The sequence below is a fragment of the Melospiza melodia genome, chromosome 6, assembly GCF_035770615.1.
Source record: "Melospiza melodia melodia isolate bMelMel2 chromosome 6, bMelMel2.pri, whole genome shotgun sequence".
Lineage (NCBI taxonomy): Eukaryota > Metazoa > Chordata > Aves > Passeriformes > Passerellidae > Melospiza > Melospiza melodia.
Window position 1 is genome coordinate 17,218,872 of NC_086199.1, and position 27,671 is coordinate 17,246,542.

Genomic DNA, 27,671 nt, shown 5'->3' on the forward strand with positions numbered 1-27,671 from the left:
AACGTGGGCTGCTAAGTACAGCTCAGGTAGTTGTGCAAGTGACAACAAAAGCTTCTTTATTTATTTATTGGGCACTAAGAGAGGCTATTTTAGACTAATTTATGTAGGTAGTGAAGATGGGAAGGAAACTGGTTGTGTTTAAATTAAAAACAGAACAGTCCTCTCTCCATACCTACCTGGCTGAAAAATCCAAATGAAATGGAAGAATAAACAAAGCTGTTTTGACAAAGTTTTACAGAGCTTTTTTAATGTTATAAGAACAAATATTGATAAACTAGACATAGTAATTGAGGTAATAAATCAGAGGTTTAAACATGACAAAGATCTGGAATTTATCTAACACAGATACAAAAAATGTCTGGAATTTACATTCCAAGTATGAAAGAGGGATGAGTAACTACCTTCACAGTCAGAGAAAAAACAAGAAAAAGCTCTGTGTAGAATGGAGAAGGGAAATGAATGAATCAGGAAAGCTATGGAGTTTTGGAGGTGCAGACACAAGGTCCTGCAGAAAACTGAAACAAAAAGACTATTTAGCAATATAGGCAGCAAATTGCAACTAGCACATAAAGGAGGGGGAGCCCTAAAATTTTGTGTCATCTGGTTGCATGTCCCAGCCTAATGAGCAATTTTGCAGCTTTCAGAACAGACAAAGATGTAGAAAAGAAAGACAAAGCCAGAGGAGAATATACACAAAGTGAAAAGAAATGTGGGGTGGAAGCTAAACTAGGAGAGCTCAACTTATTCAAAGGGAGGGGGAGCATTACTGACTAGTGAAAAAACTAGGGAATGAAATTTTATGGCTTGTGGTAGGGATTTCAATCCACCTGTGGGCTTGTGGTGGTACTATATAAAAAGCTTCACTTTTATTTTATAAACATTTGCGATATTTGCAATTATTCTGTCAGTCTACAACACACAAAGCTTTAAAATAAAGCTTGAAATGAATGAACAGTATGGAAATAAATAGAAGTGGGATAAAATGCAGTTCAAGTTTACCAAAGATGGGCCATGAGCAGAATTTTTAGGATGGAAACCTGTTAGATACAATCAATTTTTATCTCAGTAAAGTATTTGACAATGTTGCCCTTGTGAGATTATTAGGTGAAATGGGAAATAGCACAAGAAATAGATAAAGAAGTGGCTAAAAGAGGAATGAGAATAGGTTTGTGCTGGAAAGGGGACTATGTGACCAAAGTGGGAGTTCAGTGGGGGCTCCTTACACCAAGTATTGGCCAATATTATTTAGCAAAGGCAATGACACAAAAATAAGAATGTGCTAATTAAACTTGCTTATGGTAAAAACAGAGGCATTGCTCACAATGAGCCATATCAAAAATTTCAATCCTATAAAACAGGCGATCTATGGAAGTAAAGTTGAATTTAATACAGAATAGAAGGCAGTGTCCTTAAGGATTAATAATAACAAGATTTTCTGGTATAATAGGGGAAATTCATATAAGGGAAGCAATTGCTTGGAAATGCCCAATTACAATTATTCATTATGGTCATTATGAGCCACTAGTATGATTCAGCCAACTGTACATTAAATGCAGGGCTGTAGAATATTTCTAGTAGAGCCTGAGAAGTACCACTGTGTCTTGAATACTGTGTACAATTCTAGTTCAGAATATGAACTGAGAAAAGGACAAAAAATTCAGTGGACTGAGCACTGAAAATTTTGAAATTGCTTAATGGCAGAAAGGCTGAGTGGCCTATGATTGCTGTCTGTGCATAGATTACATCCAGGTTAGCACCCTCATGAAGCAGAGAGCTATTTCAAGCCATAGGAAATTGCTGGCCCAGAAACAGATGGATATAAACATAAATGGAATTAAGGAGGAAATCAGGATGTTTCTAAGCATTGGAACATCGTGGTTCTGGACCTGTCTCTCTGCAGGAGCTGTGGGTAGAAAAGCTCAACAAATTTGAAAATTGAATATATGAACACACCTGTGGGGTGAGGTTTTCTGCAGAGAAGGCTGAACTCAGTAGCTCAGACCATCCCTTCCAGACATATGTCCACAAAAGGTTAGAGACCAGGGATAAATGGCAAGATTGGCTTTACTCTGGGGAAAAGCCTAATGAGAATTGCTAAATGCAATAGAAAATCCTGACTGTTGGTATAGCTTATTTATTTTTAAAATACTGGCTATTTAAGCATGCTGTTTCATAGGCTGCATTTTGAAATGTTCATTAGGATTATGATGACTCCTCCTCCAAATTAACATCTGATCCTGTGATCCCAAGGCACCAAAAAACCCACCTCATTACAGTAACTGGAATGAAATAACGAAGTCACCTCAAAATGATGCAGTAAGTTTTCTGACAAAATGGCATTTAACACTTGTTTTGATTTGAGAATAAAAGAAGTATGTCAAGTGCATTTTTCTTACAGGAGGACCTATTCCTATGGTATTTTAAAAAGAAAGGTGGAAGAACTACCGGGTGCAGGTAAAATATAATAATAGGCCTAAAATAAGGGTGGATGTGGGGTGGGGTTTTTTGTTTGGTAGATTTGGTTTGCATTTTTTTAACAACTAAAATTACTCTCCTCTTTTCTCTGCAAAAAGAAACTGGATAAAATTATATGGGTCTGGATATGTACAGGAAGATTTAAACATTATGGATTTCTTAAAATTCTCTAGTCTTCACCCTGAGAAGGCTGGTATAAAATGCTAGAGGGCCATTCTAGCACACAAAATGCTGTGCTTATGTCTGCAAAGTACCTCCTTCCTCTCCTACTGTGCTTTGTTCCCAGTAAATGTACTGGGAACAATATCAAGACCCTGCTTTTTCTGGAATGATATAGAAATACAGACTTATATTCACATATACATACATGAATACATAGCAGAATTCAAAATACTTTAAAAGGCTGAGGTTTATGTCTATACACCTCACAGACCTGTCTAGAATATGGCTTTGATACACATTTTTCATATTAATTTTGTTTCTGTTTTTGTTTTGTATAATGGAACAGTGTACACATATTTCAAACTTGCCTACAGGACCATGGCTTCAATTTGAAGTTCAAGGCCAGCACTACCACTCATCCTGAAAAAATCAAGTCAAGAGAACTCCTTTAGGTTTTTGAAGTGTAGATCAGAATGCATATCTGAACTGAACCAGTTATCTTTATTACATATGTCCATCACAAATATACCTGCAATAACTGATCCACCCAGCAAGCATTTGATAGCCCAGCAAGCTTTTCATAAGTGAAGATTTTATAGATAGGACTTGGATCAGTAAATAAACCACCAGATTTATTAAAGCATTAGAAAGAGAGCCTGACAGCCTTTGTGAAAATATTAGCAATAATGCATCCATCAACTTGTATATGTTTACTTTCTGTTTAATTTTCTCTGTGGAAGGAAAAATGTTTGCACCTTTCCCATGTAATTTTACAGCCCTCTTTTATTAATAATTTAAACTGGTAAGATTTTATTCAGGTATTGTTTATTACATTGTAAGAAGGCAGTTGAACTGCATTTTTATAAAAATCTCTGTATAAAAGACTCTAGCAATCATAAACATACTGACCTGCAAAGTAGGTCCTTTGAGGAGAAAATGTGATAAATTAAATGTAATAGCAGTATTATACAATATCATCACCTAGAATACTTATTGTACAAGTAATATAACAGATAATTAAAACTGAAGAGAACACTAGTAATTGAAATTTGTTGCTAAATATGCAGCTACTGTGGTTTTGTCTGTAATGTAAAAGGCTTGATGGTTTGCTTTTATTAGGATAGAACTGAAGAAACTGCTGGGTATTTCTTTACTCTAGACATCAAGAGGTCCTTTGGTCAGGCTTTTTAGTGAATCCTAAGGAAAAGTGTGGCTCAACTGCATTGAGACAACCAATTTATTTAATACACTGGATATGTTGCAGAAAACCACATTTCATCAGCATGGGCACTGCTCACTCAATAGTACAAGGAAATGTCAAAGCAGATTTTACTACAGGGACAACTTGTCCTAATGTTAAATAGTAACTACTTGTGCAATAATTTAAAAGCAACATTGACACAAGTTTAACTTCATTTGTGATAATGGAAGATAACTGTTTCAATTTTGTGGTAGTGTTAAATGTGTTTGTTTGGCTGGGGTTTTTCTGTGTCACAGTAACGGATGTATGGCAACAATAACAGTTTATTAACTGTTTATAGCCATAATTTGGTTTAACTTTCAGAGACACGGCATAAATCTGTGCTTAGGATTCTTATCAACTCTCTCTTTGGCCATTAGCTTTACTCTCAAAAAGCACATTTTCTGTATTCTCTTTGTTGAGAAACCATTAGCTACCATCACAGCAAACAGCTCAGAGACAATGTGAAAAATTACATTCAGCAAATAGCAGAATGTTTTTTTATTAAATCTATTTAGTTTATCTTGCACTAGAGCATCAAAAGCTTGAAAGGGCTTTGAGTCTCACTCATAAGAGAAGAGGGAAATATTCTTCTGCAGATAGGTGGTAGTTTTCCTGTTGCTGAAGTATGCAGAATAAACACATTTACAGATTTCAGGAACTATCCAAATATGATTGTAAGAAATATTTCCATTAACAGAAGAGTTCTGACTCAACTTTCTCAGTAGGTCAGTCTCCCAATGTGAACTGCATGCATATTGGAGTTTTGCTCCCACTCAAAATCCTGCTCTGAGTTTCAACCTGTTCTCATTTGATTTGTAATAATGTAATAACCTGTAACCCTCTTTTAAATTTGGTTGATACTGATCATGAGTTCTAAAACTACCTGGAGAAATTATGCCAGGCAGGGAGAAAGACAACTGCAGGTTGCAAAATTACAAACATCTGTTCTCAGGATAAAGGCTAAAACATGCATATTTTGTAATTCTCTCTTCAAAATTGGTAATGTGCTTCTTTTCATGTCTTCCCTATCTCCTGTATGAGTTCTAGGTGGATATATATTTCTATATATCACATACTATATTTTCTACATTCTAATGTTTTACTACAAAACTTCATAGATGATAACGTACTTGAACAAAAACTTGGCTCCACATGAGGAGGTGAGTGTACACTTGAAGCCAAACTTTCCTAGTGTGCAATCAGGCCCCCTCATTTGGTGACTTCCAGACTATCAGTGTCTGTGGTCACTGCTGTGTTCTGAATCCTCTTCTCTCTGTACTTTCATACTTATCTCCTGTTGATGAATAGCATTTTATGAACTAATAATAAACTTAAGGCAGGAAAAAAGGCATAAGAAATTATTTTAGAGTTTTCTAAAGGATGAAATCATCAACATCTAAAAAATGGCTGCAAATGGAGTGACCATAAAGTGTGCAGATGGTGCAAAGGTATTCACAGCAATCAACTGGAAATCTGACTGAGAAAAGTCACTGAAGTTTTTAAAAGATGAAGTATAAAATGACCAAAAAATCAGTTTGGTAGATGTGAAGCAGTGTGTATAGGGAAGCTGATCCTATCATCTACACACAGTAGTTCCCTATTATCTTTTTGCCAATCACAAATGGTCTCTTGACAGATTCTGGAGCTCAGGAGAAGACAAAAGCCAAACAGAATGATCAGAAGGGATTGGAAAAGGAGCACAAAACAAACTAGTCATCATAATTCCATATAATCCCTAAACTGACTGTACACCTTAATCATTACATGAAATTTTGGTCATGCAACAGTATTAGTAAGAATTAGAAGAGCTAAAGAAATTCAACAAGGAGACTATTTTGGAGTGGCTTTAGCATACAAAGCAAATAGGCAAACGTTTCAGTTGAAGAAGAATACTGAAGTATATTAATAGGGTATAAAATTTTGCAGAAAAAGTGAATAGGGTGCTTATTTTTTCCTCACAATACAAGAATCAGGCACTGGCTAGAGGAAAAGAAGGAAATACTGTTTCAGACAATACATAATTAAGAAGTGGAACATCCTGTCCAAGAAAGCACAAAGTGAAAAATATAAAAAATTATTTTTCCAGTTCCTCTGTGGAGGGCAGGCTCATGGCTGCTGTCAGACATGCAGGGTGGCTGCGGGGTCAGAGGGCCCGGCTGCAGGGGCTTATTTATTTGTTCTTTTATTTGTTACTTATTTGTTATTTATTTGTTAATTTGTTGTGCTGGGCCAGGCTGCCCGGGTCTCGGGGCAGGCACTGGTTACCAGCAAAGGCCGCCTGGCCTCTCCCAGCAGCGCCTTTAACACAGCCGAGCGCTCCCGGCCTCTCCCGGCAGCGCCTTTAACACAGCCGAGCGCTCCCGGCCTCTCCCGGCAGCGCCTTTAACACAGCCGAGCGCTCCCGGCTCCCGAGACATCGCTCGGGCCTTCTGTCCCGGGGAGCGTCATGAGGGATGAGGGCGGTGGGAAGGACGGGCTGGCTCTGGAAACTGCCGCTCTGGCAACTGCCCCCCGCCTCTTCTCGGAGCACTTCCCTGCTCCAGTCCCGCAGTGCGGCGGCGGAGGGCGCACGATACGCGGAGTCCCACAGAAAGCCAGCCAGCCAGCAGTGACCCCAGCGCCGCGCCCTCCTTCCCCAGCCGCCATCTTGGGGCCGGGCGGAAGAACTACCGCTCCCAGCGCGCTCGGCGGCGCGGCGCCATCTTGCCGGCGGCAGCGCGGCTGCGGGGCGGCGGCGCCGGGACATGGCGCTGTTCCCGGCCTTCGCCGGGGCCGCCCAGCCAGGGGAGCCCCCCGCCGGCAGCTCCGCGGGCTCCTCGAGAGGTAAAGTCCTGGGAGAACCATCTTTCCCTTAACAGCTCCCCAGCGGCCCTCGGCACACGCCGCCAGCCCCGCTCCGGCCGTGCAGCGGCGGCGGGGGCGGGGCTGCCGCCGGGCCCGGGCCCATCGCCCCCAGAGGCTGCGGAGCGCGGCACGGGGGCTTTGGCTTTGTCGTTGGTTTTGTTATTTTCTTTTTCTTTTTCTTTTTTTTTTTTATTTTTTTCGCCACTAGCTATGGATATCTTGAAAAGTGGTTTTTTAACTCCTTGCTCATTAAGCCGAATCATAGTTGGAAAGGACTTTTTTGGAAGGTCCCAAGTGAGATTATGATTCATTGTATCACATTGACTGTTGTAGTTGATGTCTAGCGAGTAATACTTTTAATAAAATAAATAATAATATTAAAGTAAATAACACTTTCTGGTGTAATGCCAAGCGGTGAAGTAGGTACTAAGTTTATTTATTCTGCTGAACAGGATTTGAACTAACCCTTCCTTTTGCTTGCCACCCTTACATTTTCCCATTCCCTGGACACCACAGCAAAGGGAAACCAAGGAATTATTTCCCTAGGCTCCATTTCTCGTGTGTTTGGTCCAGTCAGTATGGTGCTTTAGCTTCTTGTTCTAGCCAGTTCTGCATTACCTCTGATGGCATAGCAGTGGTTGATACTCACTGCCTGTATGGAGATGTTGTAGCTGCATTCAGGATCCTTTCTGGTAATGACATCTGGTGTAGAGAGTAGTGGACATAATAAGATCCCAAACTACATTTTGTAGGAATAGAGGATCTCTGTCAGGCAGAGATACTGTAAAATTTTCTGGTAATAAGACTTTGGTTATATTTTAAAACTTTAGGAATTTAGCCTTTAAGTTTGTTACAGTAGCCTATGTTGCTTCAGGCCACCTTCCACTGTCTGGAAGATCAGATTATACAGAAAAAGGTGTAAGACTGACTTTTGGATCCAGATTGCAGTTGTTAGCACTGCTTATGACTTACATTTTGGTATACTGGAAGCTTTTTGTGTGAGAATTATTGACAAACCTGGAACATAATTTGTTTGGTTTATGTTTTAATAAATATTGTACTTTGTTGTTGACAATGACATTTTAATGTGAGTTATAAAAATTAAATATTAACTCAGAACCCCATTTATGGCAGTCTGTATCAAATTTCACACATTCAGCTTGTGAGAACTTGAGAACTTGACAGGCATCTGTCTCTCTGATAGATGGTTCTCTGCTCAGACCTGATGTGAAGCCAAAGTGCATCATAATACAGAGATCCCAGAGTATTTTGATTTTAATGTTATGTAAAACTAAGGTGCTTTTAGCAGACATTTAGGACTGTTTCATAGATTTACTGTAAAAGCTGAAGTAGTAATGTATATATATTGGTCATGTTTCATGCAGCTAACCACTCTGTCTCATACTTTTAAAAACTTTCCTAAACCATTTCTGAAGTGGAAGTGCTGTCTGAAACAGAAACAGAAGCAGTGCTGCTCAATTGCTGAGTTGCAGCAGCCTCTCAGTGCTGCATTTTCTATATGCTTTGATATAATTATGTTGTCAAGCTTAATTAGTGTTTGGTGGAAGATAAATTGTGAATTTATGTGTAGCCATGAAGAGAGCAGTGGTGATAAGTAACCCTGCTGACATTAGTAAGCATTATTTGCGTCTGAACTATGCTGTAGGTCAGACAATGCAGTGAATTTTGCTGAAAGCAGGTTTTCAGGATCCTGAGAGGCAACAAAAGACTTCATGTAACTCTTAAAAATTGTCTCTGTCAACATGCACTGTAAATTCTTAATTTTTCTTTCTGCTTGAGAAGGTATAAAGAGAATGTCATTGGATTGCTGCTGCTGTTGCTCATTAACATATAACAAGTACATGCATATTATTGAAAAATAGGTCTTTTATATCTGCTCTGCAAAAATTATAAACTTCTTAGACATTCCCCAAGAAAAAGCCCTAACCAGTGAAGAGATAGTGTTTGAAAGTTTGGAATGCATTGTGATGTTTGAAATGCTTGCATCCAGCTAGCTGAACACTTGAGATTATTTGCAAGCAGCTTGAACTTGAATGTTGTATAATGGCAAAAATTGCTCATTTCTTTCTGAGTATGGAGTCAGTTTGGTTAAATTCTTCAGAAGATACTGTACTTGGAGAATTCTGAACTTCCCTGCTGTAGCCACAGAGCTGCATTGACTGTGCCACAGTCTTGGCTCTCACAGAGTGATTCTTCAGTGCATTAAAGATGCAGGTTGATCTTTCCTGCTCAGGTAGAACCAAGCTGCAGGCACAGGCTGGGAAATGCTGCATGGTGGTGTTCTGCAGCATGTTGGTTGGGCTGCTCATGGGGAGTGTGTTTTGGTCTGGACACTGCCATGAATTGTGGATTCTCCCTTGCACAGAGGTGGAGGCTCAAGAACCAGGGAGGCGATCACTCCTCATGGGGCCTTTCATAATGGGGATGGGCCCCTGGGAAACACAAACTGTAGCTTTACTTTGTTTTATGTATTTCTTGATGTGTTCCACTTAGGTTAACAGACTGTTTTGCAGCCTACTCTGCTTTAAATCCTTTGGTGGATGACAGCTCAGGGACATGAGAGAGGAGAAGCTTTTCATACCAAAATTCTGTTTCTGAAAGAAATACTTTAAAAGGAGGAAAAGTATATGGCTTGACAGACAGTGAGTTCTTGCTGATTGAGGAGTAGAGGTCAGTGTAGTCAAGAGCATGAAGACAAGAGTGTGACAGGAAGAACGCTGAGGCAAAAGTGATGGTAAAGAGCATGGAGGAGAGGCAGGGAGACCACATTTGTTCCTCAGTTACCTCTGTCAGTGTAGCACTGAAGGGACTGCTTTTAAGTTCTGTGTTTACACAAAATAATTTTTGTTGTTTAATAGCTAAGAAATCTCACATGCTTAAAGGGATTCTAGATATGAAAATGCTGTGAAAATCATTATTAAACTTTTAATATCAGTAAAATTGTGACAAAAAGTTTCCCCTTCCACATTCTGTCCATGTCTGATCTTATCTGGTGATTTAGATGCAGAATGCTTAGTGCTGACTAGTGTATCCAAATTAGCATCAAATAGCTTTCTTTCACACTGTTGAAAGGTCTAATCATATTTCAGTGGTTAGAGAACTGACAATCCAGTGCCATGTTTTGGCCATGTAGAAAACACTTGAATATTCTTACCAATAATGGATGTGCCTATCAATAAAACTGTGTAAAGAATGTTTTCCACACAGTCAGTAAAGTACACTTTTGTTAGTTTGTGTAAGCTTTATCACATTAATTAACTATACCTTTTGTTTAATTATGCTTTTCTGTAATTTTTAAATTTTATTTTTAAAATGTGTAACTATTTCTATTATATATTGTTTCTATTATATATTGTATATAGAAATTAATGTGTAATCGATATATAGTAGTAAATATGATACAGTAGATTATCTTATACCTATATAGCAAATTTATACGGTCTATAAATATATAAAGTTAGAGCCTTTAAATCATAAAAATGAATGTTGGATGGTTATTTTCTTATGTATAGAGCTGTGTATTAAACATGGAATCTGCTTTCTGTATGAGCTAAATGGCAATTTCATTGAGTGCTTTCCAATAGGCTCAGTTATTGCACATGACTTAGTGACATTTACTGTGAATTTAACTGTCTGCTGACCAGATTAACCCCACCTTAAAAAGAACAGCAAGCTAATTTGTATTGATCTCACACTTTTTTTACCTGCAGAGTTAGACTGGCTTAGTAACCCAAGCTTCTCTGCAGAAGATGCACTATTGCTGCACCAACGCTCTACAGAAGTTGCCAATCTCATTCCTGAAAAATCACCATTAATAAGGTAGAATGTGCTTCAATGTCTTTTGAAATAGCCTCTTTCTTTTGTCCTGCTTATCTTTTGTTATATGAGACCAAATTCAGAAGCTAAAAGCTGCTTCTCATTCTCTTGTTCAGTATTTTAAAATGCCTGAACTGAGTCGTGTGTAAAAGAATGAATAATGCTTCCATGTCTTTTAACTTAAAATAATGAGAAATTGTATGTATGCAATTACATTCCTATTTTCTTTTTCTCAGAGCTGCATTTAAATGATTGTTATTTTGAAATGGAGAGGGAACTGAGCAATCATCATTCTTCATTAGCTTTTGAATGTCTAAAGTGACCCATGAAATAATGTAAAGATTAAGCATCATCTTTATGCTTTCTCTGGGGAAACCAGAGAAATCAGCCATTTCACAGTTTTTTACTTTTTGAAAAACAGTTGCTGATGTGAACTGATGAAATCCTACAAGTATCAAGTTGAGTGTGGCTGTAGAGCATGCTGGTCAGCTGAAGTGGGTGATGATATCCTTTTGCAGAAATGAGCTTTGAGCAGCCCCTTTTGCTGAAGAACTGGTTTTAATACATTCACTGGAGTGGGTGCCATACTTGGCTTATCTACACTGTCACTAGCACTCCATAGTGAATACAGTCAGGTTGTAGCTGTCAAGTTCAAAACCTTGGTCTCTGTTAATTTGATACAAGCTCCCTTGTCTACAATGATTGTTGGAGGTCATGATAGAGAATATCTTTATAACACCAAGCACACCTCATCACATCTTATTCCATACTTAGTCTTGCATCTGTGTGCATTGTGTGTTTGAAATGCAATCACTGTTTTATCAGTCATATATTCTGCTGTGTTTCTTCAAATCCTTTTAGGACTAATGTCATAAAGCTAAGGATTTTGCAAGTTATCATCAGATAAAATGACATAATAAACCTACCATATTAATTTTATCTTTGAAAAGGACTTTGTCAAAAAATAGCGCGCAGAAAAATGTTTGGGTGTTTGTTGTTTGGGGGTTGTTTTGTCTATTTCTTGGGTATTGATTTAATAAAAACAAATTGGTTTCATCTCAGTAAAAACTAATTCCACCAACCTGGTGGAATTGAGAGGGTGGTTTTGAAAGGGTTTGCTTTGTTTGGTTTGCAGAAATGTGCATGTTTGTTTTAAAGATCTACTAATGATTCTTCTTTGGTGTCTTTTTCTTTAGTGTCCCTAAACAAAGTCTGTCAGGGCTGTTGCTTCAGATGCCTTATTTCTGAAATACAGTATTTCCTTATATTGACGTATTAGGAATAATGAGAGTTGTCACTCCTTTTTTTCATTGAAAGACTGCAGAAAAAAACGTTTTAAAAGAGCTTGTGCTTTAATTAAGGGTTAGAGAAGACTTCCATTATTCATTTGATTATTAAGTGTGGGAGTTTTTGTGGTGTGAACAGTAATATACATATGTTTTGCCAAAACTATGTGTCCTTTGTGTGATCTCTCAATAGCTCAGTTGTCTGTTCTACATAGTGTTATTTATTACTTTATACTGTATTATATGGTAACATCAAAAATTGTTTCTTGGTTGGTAGATTTGATGTTTTTAATCTGGAATCTTTGATTTTTTAATCTGGAATTTGATACTTCTTATATAAATCATAAAAAAAAACAGGGAAAAAAATTCAGACTTTTTTCTTTTGCAGGTCACAGTGAAAGATTTCTCAGTCTTTTAACATGACCTAAGTTGTTTAGCAAAGTCAGGAAATGTTATCATTTCAGTCATCTTCTTTAATTTGACAGTGTTAACAGATGGCTATTTATACAGATCACACATCAAAATGCCTTGACAATTAAAACATTAAGACTTCTGTCAGTAATTCCAGCAACTGAAAAATGTAGTTGTGATTTAATGCACATTTAGCTCACTTTTGCTCTGTACGTTACTGCTACCATCTCAAAAAAATAGAGGGAGAATAAAGGTAAAGAATAAAATGTTCTGAACTTTCTTACAGTGATAGTCTGTAACAGTTTTACTGCTTAGCTGTATAGGTGGATATAAATGTACATACTTTTTTCCAAGCAGGACTTCTTCCAGATCTGAGTTGTCGGAGGAGAGTGATACAGATGAGAGCCTGAAACAGACAAGTAAGAAAAGGAAAAAGAAAAAGCATCACCTCAGTAAAAAGAAAAAGAAGAAAACCAAAGGAGATTCCAGTAGCAGCGAGTCAGAGGTGGACACTAAGCACATCAAGGACAGAGGAAGTGGCAAAAGTAGTGAAAAGGAAGCAGCAGCAAAGTATGTAAATATTAACACTGTGCAAGATGTAAATCCATTGTGTTCTTGTGTTTGTCTCTTCAACTGAAATTCTTACCATTGGTTGATCATCTTTTTCTAAGCTTTGTTTGACTAAACATGCATTCAAAGCAAGGGAAACAGATTTAGAACCACTTGTTTAATAATATAAAAAAACTGACTAAAATATTCAGTGAAGTGCTGTTGTACAGAGCAAAGCATGGTAAGGTGGTTATGAAATAAATTTTTGAAGTCATGTAGAGGCTTATATCTAGTTTTTGTTAGCATCTTGTTTCCTTTGACTGATCTTTTGTGAGGGTTTGGAGAGTGATTGCATTAAACATTATTAATTATTAATATGTGGCTGGGTTTGCCTTGTAATGTAACTTTCTCCTCACGGAGTTTACATTTCGTTTTTTTTCATTTTAAGACAAAATTTATGATTTTATACTTCTTTTATATCCATATATTTTGCTTCATACTTTCTACTTGTAATATTTCTATATGAGTATTTGAGCGATTGAAATTGGGTGTTTTGTTAAATCTTCTTTGTTAATTCCAGGAGCTCCAAGGGTCTGTGTAATTAGTGGAGATGTCATGTTTTTATGGAGCAGGAAAAGAGGCATGTAGTGACTATCATGATCTTTGAGCAGCAGATGAGGTTCTGTGAATGCAGCAAGTATGCAGGTTTGGCATCCCTAGCTGTGCTTTCCTCAGGCTGCTGGGTTTTTAACATTTCAAGGTGGCCCTGTCCAGCTGGCAGTGAGTCACATTCTCCTGGTTGTCACCATGTTTGCTAGTTTGAGCAGCCATTTTGCCTCTCTCTGATTCCCTGGTTCCTGTGTTTTCTTTGGCATCAGCAGCTCTGGCTCTAATTCCACACTGCAGCTACTCCTGGACAAAGTGAGGGTTTGGTGACATTAAGGAATTGTTGCTACAGTTGATGCAGTCTGGGTAGTCTTTGAATTTCCCCAAATTTACTACATCTCTCGAAGGGGATTAATCAGGAGCTGAAAGCACAGATTGGTGGGATGTGTCTATGCCAAGGTGACATTGTTTCCCTGTGGAGGAGTGGCAGAGGTGCTGCAGATGTTGTCTGATACCTCTAGCCTGACCTGGCTCCTCCTTTATGAGAACTTTCATTGGTTTGTGGTGGCTAAGGCTTCCTTGGCTGTGAGGAAGGACAGTAAAAACTCTTTGGGTGCTGAACCCATTCTGCTCAGTCCCATCACTCATCCATGGAAGGGTGCCTGGGCATGGTTCATAAGCTGTTTGCCAGGTTGGGCCAGACAGCCAATGCTTTGCCCAAATAAAAGTGTTGAAGTTCTTTCATGGTGTCTTTTTTTACTACTTTCCAGAAATTATTGATGCTGAGGGAATATTTAATTTTCAAAAGACTGGTTTTGAAACCTGAACCACAAAATTGCTCTGAATGTGAAAAATGTTGTGACATTTTTGAAAACTTTTCAGAACTCTAAAACTGACATAATTGTACCATGAATTCAGACTGGAAATTCACAGTTATCTAGAGTTCAGAGGCAGGTGGCAATTTCCACTTAAGTTAACTTGTATAACTGTAATCCATAAACTCTTTGATACACACTGTTTTATCAAATGCATGGGTATAATTACAGCTAGTAAATCCTCTTACAGATGATCTTATTTTTCTTGATTGTAGCATCTTACCAAGACAAGAGTAAATTCTGAAAGTAGTAGTATGTGGCTTTTGGATTATAGTGTGCCAAGCTATTGATTAAATTGGTTGATTAAACTGGTTATTACCTTTCATAATCATAAATTCAGTTTTTGGAAGTGCAAGGACTTGCAGTGTTTTGATTTGATGGTACTATTAGTGTATTTCTAATTGTTTTTTTCAAAGTGTGGACTGACTTTGCAGGAGTGGGTCACGTACAATGATGCTGAGTAAGTTAAATTACTGTGAACTTCAAAAATTTAATGTTTTGGGTTATGTAAATGCTGAATATGTGCACAAATGCTTAGAATATCCTCCTTCTCCTTGTGTGCAGTCTAGGTAAGAAAGCATCAGGTGTTACCAGCAGTCACTCTATTTGGCTTGATGATATCCAGGAGCCCAGAGCAGACACCTTCTGCATAGACAAGAAACCAGACCCTGCAAACTGGGCCTACAAATCCTTGTATCGTGGGGACATAGCAAGGTATGGAACATTGTATCCAAACTGTCACAGAGTCACTTGAGTCTGTCTGCAACTTTTTGCATAGAAGATGAGAAAAGATAACTGAGTAGCTTATTTCAAAATTTGACTGGGTGTTGAGCCAGTGTCAGTGGCAGGTGATATCCCTAGGGGGTCTGTGCTGCTGCCTGATGTGTTCTTCATCAGTGACACAGACAGCAGGATCAAGTGCACACTCAGTAAGTTTGACAACTCCAAGCTGAGTAGTGCAGTTGGGATGACATCCAGAGGGACCTGGGCAAGGACCTCGAGATTTAACAGTGGCAAGGTGCTGCACCTGGGTCAGGGCATCAGCACAGGCTGGGGATGAAGAGATCAGAACAGCCCTGCCAAGAAGGACTTGGGGGTGCTGGTGGGTGAGAGCAGTGACGGGAGCAAGTGGATGAGGAGCCAGAAATATGCACTGGCAGCCCAGAAAGCCAATTGTATCCTGGGCTGCATCCAAAGCAGTGTGGCCAGCAGGGCAAGGGAGGGGCTTCTGCCCCACTCTGCCCTGGTGACACCCCACCTGAAGTGCTGTATCCAGCTCTGGAGTCCCCAGCACAGGAAGGGCATCAGCCTTTTGGAAGGAGTCTGGAGAATGGGCACCAGATTGATTACAGAGAGCTGGAACACCTCTCCTTTGAGTAAAGGCTGAGAGAATTGGGGTTGTTCAGCCTGGAAAAGAGAAGGCTCCATCCAGTACCTGAAGGGAGCCTACAAGAAAGATGGAGAGGGACTTTTTATACTCTTTACTGAGAGGGTGGTGAGGCATTGGAATAGGCTGCTCAGAGACTTGGATGCTCCATCCCTGGAAGTGTTTGAGGCCAGGTTGGAAGGAGCTTTGAGCAGCCTGATCTATTGGAAGGTGTCTCTGCCCATGGGGTTGGAATGAGATGCCTGGCATCTGTAAGGCCCCTTCCAACCCAAACCATTCTAAAATTCTTGAATAAATGTTTTAAAAGGCAAAAGATGGCATGAAATAATGGGTATAATGTGCATGATTTTCATTGTTCTTAAAAACATTCTCTGTGTAGCAAACTACAGGGCCATCTGGATGTGGCAGCACGGGGCAGATGTATGTTTTTGAGGTCAGAAATCCGAGGTTGTGTTATAAATTGTCTTTGGTCAAGTCTCTTTTTGGTCTCTATGGTTCTGTTTCTGTGTCTGAGAGGAAAGTGAAGGTATTGATTATTTCATACTACATTTGTCAAGAGGTTTACTTATTTGAGTAGTTTGATACCATTGTAAAAAAAAAGCTACAGGTATTTTCTTAGACAACAGATTTCACCCAGACATTGTACTAAAATGTGTCTGTCCTATGCAATGCTACATTTCAAGTTAGTATAGAAGAAATTGCACATTCAATATCCTTAGTGAGTTACTGGTGGTGTGATGACCCTTCAGAACATTTCCTTGCATTAATGCAGAAGCCCATTCAAAGGAGCCTACAGTTGACTCATGCATTATGTATGTACACTTCCTGATTTTCTCAGGAAAATTGTTTACTGTATATACAATAATACTGTATATAATTATTTGTGGAGGAGGGAGAATTTATGGGTTATATTTTTGTAGCTTTTTGTGCCTTTGCAATAAAATTGCCTGGTTACAATTTGTTTCAATTTTCTATCACCTTTGGATTGTCAGCTATTTTCTGAGATGAAAAGTATTATTTTAGTGTTACATGTCCCTATATCTGCCACTGAAATGACATTCTTGGTAATATTTGAAGATGGTATTTTCCTGTCTTAATCCATGGGATTATTGTGACCTTTATGAACATGGCCATTTTTTTCTCTTCACACCCCTCTCCACTTTGGCATATAAAATGGACAGAGGCTTAGGGATGCAGAAGGAAATTGCTGGATGAACAACTGGTGTCTCATTTTCAGTTTAAAATAGTCTAATCTAAGTAACCCTAAATAGTGTCTGTTGTTCTTCCTCTGGGTTTGTCTACATGGTTTAAAATGCTGAAAAGGAAAAAGGGTTTCTTCTGCTTGAGTATGATATATATTGTTGAATTCAGAGGAAGCTTAGTGTGATAGTAAAGTGTGATGGCAGTGAAGGAATTTATAAGTTGAAGTTTTAAATAAGCAGAAATTTACCAGGTTCCTAAACTTTTGAAGGTATATGCATACATTATTTGGGTTAATTTGAATGAAAGTATTTCTTTCAAAAAGGAGGTATCTCTTTAGAAGATGTTTAATTGTATTTTCCCTTTCAAGGTATAAAAGAAAAGGAGACTCCTGTCTTGGCATAGATGCAAAGAAACAGTGCATAACCTGGGACAGCTCTGCATCAAAAAGGAAGCAAGCACAGAGTCGGCCTGAGCGCTACTTTACAAAGAACAATGTGAAGATGCTGAACACAGATGGGATTCTTGTCTGTAATAAAAGTTCTCCATCTGATCCACCTGCTTTTATACCAGTTTCCCAAGTGGAAACTGATGATTCTTCTGACACAACAGAAGTAAATCCTCTTGGGATTTATGATCCATCAACCACAGTGTGGCTACAAGGAAAAGGGTGCAAGAGTGCAGGCAGTGAGTCTGTAAATACACAGCAAGCAGCTCAAGAGCCTGGGCTAAACATGAACTCTGTTCTAATGACAAAAGTAGAAGAATATAACAAGAAAGTAAGAGAAAACCCAAGAGATATTAATGCATGGATGGAATTTATTGCCTTTCAGGTATGTGTTCTAATGGACCTTGTTGCTTATTATAAGTAGTAAATACATGAACATTATAGTGTAATTTCATTTGTTTAGAACTGTATATCTTTTCTTGGTGGAGAATGAATTGTTAACTCAGCTTCACAAATGTCAGCATTCTTGTGATTCTAGTGATTGTTCTTCCTAAGGTCGTAATGATGTTTCTTTTTGTTTTAGGATGAATTAATGAGAGGACCTAGCCCTTATGCCAGTACAGGAGAGCAGGAATTAAGGAGAAAATCACTCAAGTTAATCTTGGAAAAGAAATTGGCCATTTTAGAGAGGGCAATTGAAAGCAATCCAAGTAATGTTGATCTGAAGCTTGCCAGGCTGAAGCTTTGCACAGAATTCTGGGAACCACCAGCTGTGATCAAAGAATGGCAGAAGCTAATATTTTTACATCCCAATAATCCAGAGATGTGGAAGAAATACCTTCTGTTCTGTCAAAGTCAGTTCACTACCTTCTCTGTTTCAAAGATCAACAGCCTCTATGGGAAATGTTTGACAACACTGGCAGCTGTGCAGGATGGCAGCATGGTGTCCCACCCTCTGCTGCCTGGCACTGAGGAAGCTATGCTGGGTAAGGCTCTTTCTGCATATTATGGTCAGATTGGCCTTCACAGGTGCTAATGCATTAAGAACAGATTTTCCTGTATTGCATGAAGCTTTTCTTCTCTCCAAAATGCCTGGCATCCTGGTTTCTTAGCTGAGAATTGAAGCAGATATTCCAACCAAATATGGATATGGCAGATCCTTCTCTTCCCCAGGACAGTTTGTGATACAACATCCATTAAAGTCTAATGTGCTGAGTGGTTTATAGCACAATGTCAAGGCTGGAGGATCACAGCCAACAGCCAGGAGATGTGCTTTTATAAAAGGGAGACTTGTGAAAAAAAGAATTATCTCTTGTTTGGAAGTTTTACAATTGATACTTTAATCCAGAAAAGAGGAGGAACATTACAAGTCTGATGTGAAATTTTGTTGAGAATCCCAGTCTGTAGATGGAGAATTCCAAGCTGTAATACCATGTGATCATGCCTTTTCTATTTCTCCTATGCATACATCTACCACTTTATAATTTATTATATAATTATCCCTGGAAGGAAAATAATTCAGATAGTTGGGATGCTGGAGTGGATTCAGGGAAGAAATGAGTTCATGCTCAGTTCTGGCATGGACTTTAAATTATTTGGAGCTAAATGATTTATACTATCCAGTTCAGCTTTACTTCTCTGCCTTGGCATGTCATTGTGATTATTGTTCTGTGAATACTTTGAGGAGGGGAAAAGATTAGTGTCACCATGTGTATTTTTGACTTGATATTTTTTATTTTAAAATTAATTTTCAATCTAAGAGACTATTATAGACGAGTCCATTTTTTTTATGTGCATCATAGTCCAAGAAACCTCTTGTTTTTATCCAGTCCTGTAACTCCTGTTGGAGCAATGATGTTATGCAATATCCAGTCTGGACTAACAGATAGAGATGCTGGGTTACCACATTGGTTTCAGGTGTTCAGATCTCATACAGTCTTTGGCTGACTCATCTTGGATCAAGCACTGCAAAAGTGCTGCCGAGGAAAAATGCTCTACTGGCCAGTGCATATTGTACAGCCTGATAGCTTCTAATTGCTCCTCCTGTCTCTGATTTCCAATATTTCACTCACTTTGTACACTCACCAAAATGAATGAATGATTCTCAGGACAAAGGTTTTATTCAGAATCTGGTTTTGGAAACAAGAAGGGTTTTCTTTCATTTTGTTTTCCTGCACATATTTGAAGGTATATGACTCATGAAGCAGATTATCAACTGCTATGAGGATTTTTTAATAGAGTTCCTTTAGCAGGTTAACCAATATTAGATTGATCTTTTTCTAAATACTTTTTTGCTGGCAATATCCACAGATAGCTAAAAATGAAGAGGAACTCAAATTCATGAATGGAACAGAACAAAAAGTAACTTCTTGTTGTTCTGTCTTAAGCCTCCAGTGATTTGTTTATGAACACTGTCAGATATTTTATTTTTCCTCTTCAGAATTCAAATTATAGGATTTGAGAAATTTCACTGGGATACTTCTTTGATATTTCTTCATTTGTGACTCAGCTGTGTAATTCTTGGGCTGAGTTTTAATTGATATTGTACTTATTAGGAAGATAACCAAATTGTTCATTAAGATAAATATACAGAATATTTCACAAACTTATCATGAGGTGAGTAGCACTTTAGATGTACATTAGGTTTATATCTTCAACCTTTGACCTTTCCTAGGGACAAAGTGTAAGAGCTCTGATTTTAAATAGTGGGGGACTGTGCCATCTAGTGTTCAGTTCAGTATGGAGTACTGTCTGCTTGGAAATAGGTGGGTGTTTTTTTTAAGTATTGAAAAATTTTGAAAAGGTAAAGCTGAATTTAAAATAATAGATCAGCCTTTACATAAATTTTGAGATAATAATTTATAATACTTTAAATTTACTAGAAACTGTTAATATAAAGCAGATTAATATAAAGTATTCTTAATTTTTGCTGTGTAAACAGTGTTCTGTTTTTCAAATTATACCTCCTGGTTGGGGAGAAACATCCTTATCTTCTAGGTCAGTTCAGCTGCAGAACTGTCTTAGCACCATGGATTGAATTAAGTATGTATTCATGCTGTTTTCAGTTTTTGCCACAAAGAAATGCTTATCTTTGCATTTCATCAAATACTTTTTTTTTCTAATGCAGAAAAATTTACACTGTAATTTATTTTTGGCACCAGTTTGGCAGCAAATCCTGATGAGGCATTTTCTACATTCAGAGTATTTCAATCAAAGTTCATTTCTGAAGCTAAGAGAGTAGGAGGGGACAATCTTTACAGTATCAGTTTGACACAATGCCTAAATTAGTTAAAATACATAGGAAGACTGTATTATAAACTTAATAATTGTTTTTGTTGTTTAAATACCTTCACAAATCTCAGAGTCTTTGTCAGCAGGAATAATCATTGACTTTGCAGAAAAAAAATTTATTTAATGCCCAATGTATATATTCTGCTGAATTCAGGTTATGTGTCTGATACATATCTAAATTCAGATATAAGGAGTAATTAATTTCCCATGTGCTAAATATAAGATGATGATGATGACGATGAAGAGCAGTTGCTGCTAACCTGTGTTGTTACATGTGTGTATCTAGACACCTAATATTTGGATTGTTTCAAACCCTCCAAAGACAGTGTGTTTAGTGAAGGAACAGTAGCATTTAAAGAACTGTTTTACTGTTCTCCATGCTGTCAGTGATTCAGTCTTTATGGGCTTGGGGTTTTTTGCAAGTCTGTTATGATTTAAAGCAATTTAAACAGCTTTTATTGTGTTAAGACTGGAGTGTCATTTGGAGTCATTAAGTATCACTGAAATGTCCTTGAGCTGCCTCATAATGGAGGTGTTTATAATACCTGTTACTTTCCAACTCTTGTCCAAAATATGAAGAGGAACACTGGGACTTTGCTTCCCTTTTCAAGCTGAGACTGAAGTTTGGTGTGCAGTGGGAATATGGCAGTGGTTAGACAAATAATTTGTTGAAGAGTGAGGGATAGGGCTTTTCCCTACTTTTAAGCAGTAATATATTGACCAGAATACTGACTTGATTCAGGTCTTGCATACAGAAATAGGAAATCACAATTGGAATGAAAATTCTATATTGCTAATATATTATCAATGTAAATATCTCATGCAAAACTGAGGCAAAAAGGATTTTTGTTGTTATCACCTCCTGTGTGCCCTGTGATAACACCCAGCATCCTCAGAGAGGGCTGTGACCCACTGGCAGATGTTGGTACAGTGAGGGGCGGAGCGTTGTGTCCAGCTTTCCACCAGTAAGGACAGTGCCTGTATGGCATGGATAAAAAGCCATCTCTTTGGCACATTTAAAGTGAGCAGTCTAAAAGCTCATTAAACTGTGACCATTTTGACATGCATTTATGCTGGTTACCCTTCATAGTTTGGATTTTGATACTGTTCCAAAACAATTATTTTCTACAGCATGTCGTGTATGTATTTTTATATTTGTGGGCTGTAATAAAACACTTTGCAACAAAATCTGAAGTACTAAAATTTTATCTTCTTTTCTTTACAGCTATATTTATTCAGCAATGCCACTTCCTGAGACAGGCTGGTCATTCTGAGAAAGCAGTGTCTTTGTTTCAGGCTCTGATTGACTTCACCTTCTTTAAACCTGACAGTGTAAAAGATCTGCCAACAAGGGGACAGGTAGCAATTTCCATTTAAATGGGTGTGTGTCTTTATGTATTACAGAAAATGCTGTACCAGAAAAATGCTGATGACTTTTTAAGGCCATAGGGAAATATTTTGGATAACAGTTTACTTAGAGGTTCTTCAAGGTGATGCTTGCATTGAAAATATGCTTGTGTGTCCTCTGGAACTACAGGCCAAATAGCTACTTTTACTGTATATAATTGAAGTGTGATAATCAGTCATTTCATCTTTTTTAATAATTAAAAATGGAAAAAATTGGAGCTAGCTGACCAATGTCTGTGTCTAGCTAGCACTTGCCCTGCTTCTTTTTCCCCAAAATGCTGGTTTTTTGTTACTGGTGATGGAGAGACCTGATAGGACATAAAATCTTTCCGTTCAGGTAGTTTTTGCCAAAGTTTCTTAGATTCTGTTACCTATTTCCATTAATTTGATGGCTACATTAGGAACACTTTTGTGCTTTCAAGTGCCTTTTATTTGACCCGTGAGATTCTGTTCAGCTTATAATGGTAAATGTTGAAGTACTAAATCACTTTTTCTCTTAATTTGTTCAGGAGGATGTTGCACATGCACCTTGCTAATAATAAGGAAGTTAATATTTAGTTGCCAGTAGCCTCATCCCACTGAACTGTTAGGAACTGTTTCCTTTTTAATGAGTGGTAGAGAGGCCACCATTTAGGCAGCTGGGCTACTCTGGAGGATAAACATTAAATTTGCTGCAGTTACTTCATTGTCTTCCCAGAAACTCAGACTCCAGTTCTTGCTCTGGTGATTAATACTGTTACCAACAAATGGAGCAATCTTACAGGTTAAAAAATAGTGATGTCTTCTTAAAGAGCTAAAATTTAGAGTTCAGTCATAGCTGTCATGGAGTAATTGCACAGATACATGTAGTTAAGTTCCTGTCATTTGAAAAACTGCATTTCATTTGTAGTATTTTAAAAATCTTAGAGCAGGATGAAAAGGAACCTTGATTCAAAAGGACCATGTTTAGGTTGGAAAATGCAGTTCTTGAAAATAGGAAAATGCCAGATTTACAGCTGATCACACATTCTGCTGTCATACAGAAGTGTTATGACTCAGTCTGGAATTACTTGTTTCTGTACTATTTTCACAGTTCACTTTCTCACTTGCAGCAAAGAATAAATCCACAAGGAGCAGAATTCTATTTTGCAGTTTGCTGTAAGCCTGGAATTTTCTCATGTATCGATGCTTGGTTTTCTTGGAGTAAATTTTATTGTTAATATTTGTATTAACAGTCACATCTCAATGTCCAAGCCAAGGGCTGGTAAACAGCAGAAGCATTTAATAGGTGAGGGATTGTCATTAGAGCTTAGGAAATAAAAGCAGAGGAGGAATTGATGAATCTAGAGATGACTGATTGCATACTGGCAGTGGCAAAGTCACCAGGATTAGAACCCTGAACTTCTGGTTCACTGGAAAGTGCCCTGACCTTTTTGGCCATCCTTAAACCTGAAGGATTAAAGTCTTTATGGATCTTTTTCCTCTTGTCTTTAGTCTAGTCATATTTATGTGCAACTGTAACATTTTTATTTGACCATAGGTGTGTGATTGAATTATCATTCCATTAGCCAAATTCTTCATGACCCATAGAACTTAGGGAGGAGGGGAGCTTTGGGTTCTGAAAGCCACACCTTAGGGACTTTGGATCTTTATCCTTGAAAAATCTATAAAGGACTGTAGGCATAAAAGTGTTTTGCTTTCTTTAAAGCCTGTTGCCTTTTAAAACAATCTTTATTTTCATGAGAAGAGCTGATGACAGTCCTTATGTGCCACAGCTGTAACTGAAGTACTCAGTTGTGCCTGCTGAATCTTAAGCAGTATCTAACAAAGTCTTCAGATACAGAAACTGTACCCAGTACATGCTTGTAGGGTCTGGGAAACCTAAGTTGACAGAGATAATGTCTGTACAACAGCAAAAATGATTTTTCCTATGTTTTGTTTTGGTTGGTCCTGTCAAAAACAATAGGTGGAATTCTTTGAGCCCTTTTGGGATAGTGGAGAACCACGAATTGGAGAAAAAGGAGCAAGAGGCTGGAAAGCATGGATGCACCAACAGGAAAAGGGTGGCTGGGTTGTTCTTAAGCCTGGTATGTGTGTCTCAATATGTGTAGTTGTATGTCCATGTGTTCTTCTAAACATTTTGATTAGAATGATATAATCTGATTCTTGTCATGGTTTTGCATACAAGTTTTAAAAAATATTTACTGATATCAAGATAATGTATATCATACTTCACAAGGAATAGCAGGTGCTGGATGTTCTGGGTATGATATTGTTTATGGAACATTGTTGCCCTTCCTACAGTGAGAATTAGAGGAGAGGATGGCATACCCTACACTTCATGTTGGAAAAGCCAGAGGTGTGAGTACTTGGTGGAGAGTCACACCCATCAAAAGTGAGAGTAAGCTTCCCTTAAGACCCTTCCAACATAATATTAAGGTGAAGTGGGATTATATTGTTAGATGACAGTTGCTTCAAGGATACCTAGATTCATGATTCTATTTCTAGAGTCACATTTTAGTTTCTCAAGCAAAGGTATAGCAAAAATAGGAGGAAAACGTTTCCTTTCTCTTTGTGATGCAGAAATGAAGGAGTTGTGTCTTCACTTGGCTGGAGTGCTTCTGGATGAGCAGGGATGCAGAAAACACTCCCTGCTGCTTTGCCTCACCTTGTCTTGTGGCCTACAGTGCTTTTTTTCATGTCAAGGACTATTTCTCAAGCAGATACAGCTTGCAGGAAGCAGGAGGCTGGAATGTGTCTGACCGAAGATGAACTGTCTTTGCTTTTGCTACTCCTGCTGTAGCAACTCTGGTGAAGCAAGTTGGGGTCTGCTTTTAGTAAACAAAGGAACTGAAAGATAATTAAGTCCCTCCCTTGTCTCTGGATTAAGATGGAATTTCCTTGGCCCCTGAATTCAGCAGTTTTATTTTTGATGGCTCTAGGCATTTTGTTCACAAACTGAGAAGACTCAGTATAGAGAAGAGGACCACTGCCAGTCTTGGGCAGCTCCAGTACCTACCAGTGGTTTCCTCCTATGTGCCAACCCCCAAAGCCCAGGTGCAATTTTCAATTGAGTGTGTTCATTTAAAATTGTCAGGTTTCTTCAAACTTTGATTAGATTGTTGAAATACTGTCTTTTTTCATAGAGTTGCTGACTATATTGATCGCAAAAATATAGAGATAGTAAAAATCTTGCAACCACCTGTTTGTTTTACCTGAAGTTTAAGAAGAACTGGGATTGGGAGTGTTTCAGATGGCAGATGTCAGGATCAAGAATTTGGAGATGGTGTTGGAGATGGTATTGGAGAAATAGCTTGATTTTTATAATGCAGGCAACTATCAAATTTAGAGGGCAATTTTTTCCCTCAGCAATAAAAAGAAACATCTCTACAAGCTTTCAATTTGCCTATAGGTGCTCATCAGTTTCTGCACAGAATTAATATATTAGTGTCAGAGGAAAAATATGGTAATTATATCCAATAGTCCAGAAAGATTATCATAAAAGTGAGATGTGGTTAAACACATCCTTTTGTGTGTGTGTGTGTGTAAACGTGTGCGTTGTTTCATCTGCACATTAATTCAAATGCTGAAAATACCACTTGTTAAAAGCATCATGGCCAAACTTGTTTTGCAGTGTTTAATATTCAAATACCATTTTTTATGTTCAGTGGTTTTCTCAAAATGTTTTATGCAAACTAGTATTGATAGAGCATACTTGAAATTTTATGCTTAGGTATGAAGTGAAGAATGTAAATTGCACAAAAGGATGACTGACTCTTGGCTGTAGCTTGCAAGTTGCTGTTGATAAAAGTGCTCCACAGCCTGTCAGTGTTTTTTCTTCTCCTCTGTGAAAAGTTTGAGTGCTGACACTGATTCACAACTTCTAAAAGTTTGGAAGCTTCCTACCTTCCTATTACAGAGTTGGTGTCAAAACCCAGAACTGTGATGTGGAAAATCTCAGCTAAGTCTTGTGTGTTTTTTTTAATTAACTATATTTATTTCCATTGTTAAAGTAGTTAAAGTGTATGTCATGCCTGGCCTTTGGATTTGGTGGGATAATTTTTCTTTAATCATGTGTGTATATATTGATTTGATTTTAGATGATGAGGATGAAGAAGATATAGATGAAGATCAAGAAATAAAAGATAAAACTCTTCCCAAGTGGCATATTTGGTTGGATATTGAACATTCCCGGGAGGCAAGGCACTGGTTACCTTGGAGGCCAGACAAAACCAAAAAGGAAACTGAAGAAGATTGTGAAGATCCAGAAAGACAGGTCACTGTGATAAAATAGAACAAGGGGAGATGATAAGACTAGTTATCCTTTAATTTGAATTCATTGCCATGTTTGTGGATATTTTAGAAGAATAATACTTTTCTTTGTTTGGAAAAAAGATTTTTTTCTTTGAAATTCAAAATTTGCCTGAGGTTTTGTGCTGAGACTTCTGAAAGCCATGGGAAGCTCATGGTAAACTTTGGAAAGTCTGCAGGCAAAATAGTCTGTCTTTGCTGTTCAGTGATTCCTGTCATCTGTGTGGAGAAATCTCACAGAAATATGTGTTTAAGAAGAGATGTGCATTAAATAAACAAAGATTTCATTGCCTTCAAGTCAGATAGTTGGATATTTTTTATTCCTTGGGAAATAGGTCAAGTCAGACATAGATTTTCAAATTTGAATGTGTTAAAAGGCCTATGAATAAAATCTTCCAGACCTTCATTTTGTACATTTTCTGTGGCGGTCTTTGTTGTTCACAGGCAAAGAAATCTCTTGATAGAAAATTTACAGTCTGACTGGAAAAACAGATTGTTTGTTTAACTTGTCCATTTTTAATTTGAATGACATTTTGGTACTATTTAATGGTAATTCTAAATACTATTGATTTTAAAAGGTTCTTTAATTGCATAAATTGTTTAATTGCATAAAGTTTTGCTGCTTTTGATTGCATAAATTAATGGAATTTGTTTTAATTTGGATTTTTTAGGTGTTATTTGATGACCTTGGACCATCTTTAATCCGGCTTTCTAACCCAAAGCTTCAACACCAACTGCTGTACTCTTTTTTGCAATTCCTGGGAGTTCCATGTACAAGTAAACTCTTTCCTTCCAGTCTCTATATTGCCATGGATGAAAATAGCATCTTTGACAGTGTGCTTTATGATGATAAACCACTGACTTCTGTTGATTTTCCACTTTCTGGATTCAACAGTATTGGTCATATGGACACAATGCCACGAGGCAGACATCAGATAGGCCACTACAGAGAAGGGGAGGAGTTCATACAGAATGTCTTCCAAGTTCTGTCCCAGATATTTACAGGAAAGGAAAAATCTAACCTGGCCATTTGTTGGCTGCAGTATGAAATATCTAAGGTAATGAGGAGTCTGCATATAATCAATGTTGTGATGTGTGGCTTTCTTCTGTAATAATGTTTATATTGAATTTTAAAAAGTCTTGAGGAAAGTTGTCTTGCAGGACTAAGTATTCAAATCAGGAAATGTCAGTTAAGATTGCACAAGGGGGAAAAAGAAGAAAACAAAAAACTCCTTTTCTTCAGAACATGTTAAAGAGTGGCATACCTGTAGCAAACAAATTTTTGAAGTTTTGCATAAATTTTATTATATGATAATATGTAGTTTTGTAATTATATTATTAAAAATTGCTGTGAGAGGCT

General features: G+C 37.8%; 1 protein-coding gene across 1 annotated transcript in view; it reads left to right on the forward strand.

The window, feature by feature from the left end:
- The first annotated feature begins 6,602 nt into the window (after window positions 1-6,602).
- The window catches only part of NRDE2 (NRDE-2, necessary for RNA interference, domain containing), a 28,260-nt gene continuing 7,191 nt past the window's right edge, over window positions 6,603-27,671 (forward strand). Inside the window, exons 1-10 of the mRNA XM_063160128.1 lie at window positions 6,603-6,703; window positions 10,456-10,564; window positions 12,616-12,828; window positions 14,853-15,002; window positions 17,246-17,708; window positions 17,907-18,309; window positions 21,840-21,973; window positions 23,967-24,087; window positions 26,101-26,276; window positions 26,983-27,369. Of these exons, the coding sequence (XP_063016198.1) occupies window positions 6,625-6,703; window positions 10,456-10,564; window positions 12,616-12,828; window positions 14,853-15,002; window positions 17,246-17,708; window positions 17,907-18,309; window positions 21,840-21,973; window positions 23,967-24,087; window positions 26,101-26,276; window positions 26,983-27,369 (2,235 nt within the window). The 5' untranslated portion in view covers window positions 6,603-6,624. The remainder of the gene's footprint in view (window positions 6,704-10,455; window positions 10,565-12,615; window positions 12,829-14,852; window positions 15,003-17,245; window positions 17,709-17,906; window positions 18,310-21,839; window positions 21,974-23,966; window positions 24,088-26,100; window positions 26,277-26,982; window positions 27,370-27,671) is intronic.